Genomic DNA, 5,855 nt, shown 5'->3' on the forward strand with positions numbered 1-5,855 from the left:
TTGTTCTCCATGCCCAGGCCTCACCCCTCCTGGCCTCTCCCTCCAGCTCTGGGAATTCTCTCCCTGACTCCATCTCATCCCAGATGTGGACTCACCCTGTCCTATTCCAAATCTGTTATTCATATAGTGTGGATTAGAAGGGATGGAGAGAGGGAGGGAGGCAGGAAAGGAAAAAGAAAGGAAATCATGTAGAGTTCATTTAGGCATTAACCCTTGAAACAGTGTTGCTGTGTCAACATGGCCACATTACATGGCTCAGCAAAACAGGCTTAGCAGAGCACCCTGTGTCCACACGTCTGTGAACTGGCATACGATGCTGCCTGATGCAGAGGGGCATCCACCCAACCAGCTTCCCTAGTGTTTCTGGTAAGATGACCCTTTGGTTCAGGAAACCAGCCCCCGGGCCTGGAAGTGAAAGTGTCTGAAAGTTTCAATGGGCACTTTCCTCCCTTGGCCTGCTCTTGCTTCCTGCTTCAGCCAAAGGCACTCTGAGGTCTGCTGCCCTCCGACACATTCTGCAGAGACCCTGCTCATCTCTGTCACCAAGGGCTTTGTATCCCCTCTGTGGGAGGTTGGGAAGACTACCCAGGAAGGCTTGCCTGTGTCGACCTGAATGAAGAGATAAACTGAGGCAAGCATGAATTACCAGGAATTGAGTTTATTCAGGAAGAGCAGAGGAATTACAATTTGGGAAACGCATGCTGTAGTAAGCTACAGGCCAGATGTGGAAGGTTTGGCGTAGCTGTCTTCATGGGCAAGGAGCACAGAGAGCGAATCCGGCCAGAGTCCAAGCATTGAGTTCATTGGCTTGACTATGGGAGGGATTCTCAGTGGATTTTCATTGCTCAGGAGGTAGGTCTCCATCTTCTATAAATCAGGCATTTATGGGAAACTGAGTATCTCGTTTCTCAAGTTCTGTTCTCCTGAGGGTGCATGCGTGAGATTCTCCATTTCATATCCTCTGGTCCCGTTTTAGATTGAAATCCTTGCACACCTGACACAGAGACCCACATGACCTACTACCAGTGGCTCCGTTGCTGTGGGTGTTTTCGTTCCAGGAAACTTCAGGAGCAGTAAAAGGGTTTCTCTTTACAGGACATCGCACTGGAGATCTTTTTCCGAAATGGATATTCCAAATTCCTTGTCTTCCACAACAGTGATCGGAGTAAGGTCGTCAAAAGGTAAGGGTTTGAAAATCCTCTTCTAAGGGTGACTGATCATGAGCTGAGGGCAGCTCTGTTCTCAGGAGACTCGTTCTCAACCCACAGTGAGCAGGATTTAGCTTAGACACAAGGAAGAACTTACTGACCCACAGAGCTGTTGAATTATGGAACAAACTATAGAGAAAGCTATAGAAACACGTTTTCTTTCTTTCTTCTTTTTTCTTTAAATTAAAGTTTATTGGGGTGACAACGGTTAGTAAAATTACATAGATTTCAAGTGTACACTTCTGTAATATAATACATTATCTATATCTCACATTGTGTGCTCACACCCAGAGTCAGTTCAGAAGCATGTTTTCTAAATCCTGGGACAGAGGCTCCATTCCATGGACTGAAGTAGTTTAGGACAGTAATGACTTAAGGAAGAAAAATTGTGCAGACACAACATATTTAAGAAAATAGTTGTTTAATGGGCCTTCCAGAATTTTCTGGCGTTGATTTTCTATTTTTCCAAATAATTTTTTTAACTTAATCTTTCTTTTTGATCCCAGTTGCCAATTTCAGTTGTTCTAATTTTATATTTTATTGGAAAGAATTCCAAACACTGATTTCTACTTCTGCATGGAACATCTTTTTTTCTTACAGAGAGAAAGAAGCCTGCTGTTTTAGTTTAACTTCTTTTTCTCCAAATAGATTAATCAATCTAAAAGAAATTAAGCTAAGAAAATATTAGTACCAATGGTTATTTATTTTTATTGCAATTTAAGTTATAAATATGAGATTTGTAGAGAATCTAGAAGGGACAGAAGATGAGGTAGGTTCCTAGCCATAAGAAGACCACACGGAAAAGGGGAAGTTATCACGGACACCACAGAAATACAAAGGATCATCCAAGAATACTATGAAGGACTATATGTCACCAAATTCAACAACCTAGAAGAAATGGACAAGTTCCTAGAAACATATAGCCTTCCAAGGCTGAACCATGAAGAACTGGAAAATCTAAACAGACCGATCACCAGTAATGAAATTGAATCAGTCATCCAAAACCTTCCCAAAAGCAAAAGTCCGGGACCAGATGGCTTCACTAGTGAATTCTACCAAACCTTCAAAGAGGATCTAATACCAATTCTGCACAAACTCTTCCAAAAAATTGAAGAAGAGACAGTACTCCCTAACTCATTTTATGAGGCCAACATTACCCTGATACCAAAACCTGGTAAGGACAGCACAAAAAAAGAAAACTACAGACCAATATCTCTAATGAATACCGATGCAAAAATCCTAAATAAAATTCTAGCAAATCGAATACAACAATGCATTAAAAAGATTATTCATCACGACCAAGTGGGGTTCATCCCCGGGGCACAAGGATGGTTCAACATACGCAAATCCATCAATGTGATACATCACATAAACAAAATAAAGGACAAAAATCATATGATTATATCAATTGATGCAAAAAAGCATTTGACAAGATACAACATCCATTTATGATTAAAACACTTAATAAAATGGGTATAGAAGGAAAATACCTTAACATAATAAAGGCCATATATGACAAGCCCTCTGCTAATCTCATAATTAATGGAGAAAAACTGAAGCCCTTTGCTCTACATTCAGGAACACGACAGGGATGTCCCCTATCACCTCTGCTTTTCAACATAGTGTTGGAAGTCCTTGCCAGAGCAATCAGGCAAGAGAAAGAAATAAAAGGCATCCAAATTGGGAATGAAGAAGTTAAATTATCACTCTTTGCATATGACATGATGCTATATATAGAAAACCCTGAAGACTCCACCAAAAAGCTATTAGAAATAATCAACGAATACAGTAAAGTCACTGGCTACAAAATCAACGCACAAAAGTCCATTGCCTTCCTATATACTAACAATGAAATCTCAGAAAAAGAAATACAAAAAACAATTCCTTTTGCAATTGCAGCAAAAAGAATAAAATACCTAGGAATAAACTTAACCAAGGATGTGAAAGACCTATATGCTGAAAACTATAAGACATTTTTGAAAGAAATTGAAGAAGACACAAAGAAATGGAAAGACATTCCGTGCTCATGGATTGGAAGAATCAACATAGTTAAAATGGCCATATTACCCAAAGCAATATACAGATTCAATGCAATCCCCATCAAAATCCCAATGGCATATTTTAAAGAAATAGAACAAACAATCATCAGATTTGTTTGGAACCACAAAAGACCCCGAATAGCCAAAGCAATCTTAAGAAATAAGAACAATAATGGAGGTATCACACTTCCTGACTTTGGCTTGTACTACAGGGCTACAATAATCAAAACAGCATGGTATTGGCAGAAAAACAGACACATAGACCAATGGAATAGAATTGAGAACCCAGAAATAAAACCACATAAATATGGAAAGATAATTTTTGACAAAGAAGCTGAAAACATACAATGGAGCAAAGACAGCCTCTTCAATAAATGGTGCTGGGAGAATTGGATAGCCATGTGCAAAAGAATGAAACTGGACTGCTATTTGTCACCATGTACCAAAGTTAATTCAAAATGGATCAAAGACTTAAGCATAAGACCTGACACAATAAACTGCATAGAAGAAAACATAGGTACTAAACTTATGGACCTTGGGTTCAAAGAGCATTTTATGAACTTGACTCCAAAGGCAATGGAAGTAAAAGCTAAAATAAACGAATGGGACTATATGAAACTTAAAAGCTTCTGCACAGCAAAAGAAACCATTGACAAAATAAAGAGGCCACCAACTGAATGGGAGAAGATTTTTGCAAACAGTGCCTCCGATAAGGGCTAGTATCCAGAATATACAAGGAACTCATGCAACTCAACAACAAAAAACAAACAACCCAATTGAAAAATGGGCAGAGGACTTGAAGAGACATTTCTCCAAAGAGGACATACAAATGGCAAATAGACATATGAAAAATGCTCAACATCACTAATCATCAGAGAAATGCAAATCAAAACCACAATGAGATATCACCTCACCCCAGTCAGAATGGCTATCATCAACAAGACAAATAGTAACAAATGTTGGAGAGGCTGTGGAGAAAAAGGAACCCTCATACACTGTTGGTGGGAATGCAGACTGGTGCAGCCATTATGGAAGGCAGTGTGGAGGTTCCTCAAAAATTACGAATAGAATTGCCATATGACCCAGCAATCCCTCTCCTGGGTATCTACCCAAAATATCTGAAAACATTTAGAGATAAAGACACGTGTGCTCCAATGTTCATTGCAGCTTTGTTTACGGTGGCCAAGACATGGAAACAACCAAAATGTCCTTCGATAGATGAATGGATAAAGATGTTGTGGTATATATACACAATGGAATACTATTCGGCAGTAAGAAAAGATGATATAGGAACATTTGTGACAACATGGATGGATCTTGAGAGAGTAATGCTGAGCGAAATAAGTCAGACAGAAAAAGCAGAGAACCATGTGATTTCACTGATATGTGGTATATAAACCAAAAACAACAAAAGAACAAGACAAACAAATGAGAAACAGAAACTCATAGACACAAATAATAGTTTAGTGGTTGCCAAAGGGTAAGGGGGGTGGGGGGTGGGGGGTGGGAGATGAGGGTAAGGGGGATCGAATATATGGTGATGGAAGGAGAACTGACTCTGGGTGATGAACACACAATGGGATTTATAGATGATGTAATACAGAATTGTACACCTGAAATCTATGTAATTTTACTAACAATTGTCACCCCAATAAATTTAATAAAATAAATTAAAAAAAAAAAAAAAGAAGACCACACGGAAGTTGGACCTACCGGTAGGTGGTGTTGCCTGTTTTCACTGGGGGCTGGAAGTTCTGAGGTGAGATTTGACATCCCGACCTGAATGTCCCCGGTCACTCTCTGCTCAGAGGTTCTAGCCTTGCCTTCCTGTTGGCCCTGACCAGTCCCTGGCACCATGACCAGCTGCTGGGTCCAAAGGGCAGAGCCAGAGTGGAGAAAAACAACTCCCACAGAGAGGCTGTTAACACCAGCTCTGGGCACGTCTCCATAGACTGTAGTGTCCCTTTGAGGTTCTTCTGAGGACTGCTGTTGGATCACCTCCTAAAATTGTCTTCGGGTTCCATTTTAGACCAAAGTGAAGAAGCAGACATGCAATGCTGAACCTCCTATTCATATTCCCTCGTGATTGCTGGGTATTAAAGTTGTTCACGGTTAATTAAAGTTGTTCAAGGCTTCTCCATCTGTAGCTCAGGCAGTGAACATGGCCTAACCGCGCCCTCCCCTGCTCAAGGAGTCCACAGTTAAGATGATATTTGTCCCCAGAGTGAAGCAGTGGTTTGTGAAACTGGCAATGGAGATGTCCAGTCCTAGCCCAGAGGCAGTATCTAAACCATGTAGTTTTTATTGTAGCTATTGTTTTATTGTTATGATTGTTGTCGTCAAGGCTGGAGTGTGCAATGCCAGAAGGTGCTAAGGTGCCTCAGAGATGCACGCAGGTCTGGTGTTCAAGAACTGGGGGCAGGACGGGGCTGGAGAGGCAAGAATGGACCCAGCCTCCCAGCTGGCTCTGCAGACATGTTCCTGGTGGTGGGAGAATCTTGCCTGTGCTGATAGAATGATCCTTTCCTTTTCTGTTTAGCTTCTGCTCTTTCCAACCCAGCTTGAAGGGGAAAAGCGCAATGGAGGACCCCCTGAATCTAAGGTAACG

The 5,855-nt window shown here is 40.9% G+C and overlaps 1 protein-coding gene across 4 annotated transcripts in view; it reads left to right on the forward strand.

Annotated features, from left to right (window-relative positions):
- The window catches only part of WDFY4 (WDFY family member 4), a 324,112-nt gene that overhangs the window by 238,498 nt on the left and 79,759 nt on the right, over positions 1 to 5,855 (forward strand). For all 4 annotated transcript variants that reach the window (XM_074337248.1, XM_074337250.1, XM_019730128.2 and 1 more), the window contains 2 exons: positions 1,096 to 1,181; positions 5,787 to 5,849. In XM_074337248.1, the coding sequence (XP_074193349.1) occupies positions 1,096 to 1,181; positions 5,787 to 5,849 (149 nt within the window). The remainder of the gene's footprint in view (positions 1 to 1,095; positions 1,182 to 5,786; positions 5,850 to 5,855) is intronic.

Source organism: Rhinolophus sinicus, linkage group LG07 (assembly GCF_036562045.2).
Source record: "Rhinolophus sinicus isolate RSC01 linkage group LG07, ASM3656204v1, whole genome shotgun sequence".
In the NCBI taxonomy this organism is placed as follows: domain Eukaryota; kingdom Metazoa; phylum Chordata; class Mammalia; order Chiroptera; family Rhinolophidae; genus Rhinolophus; species Rhinolophus sinicus.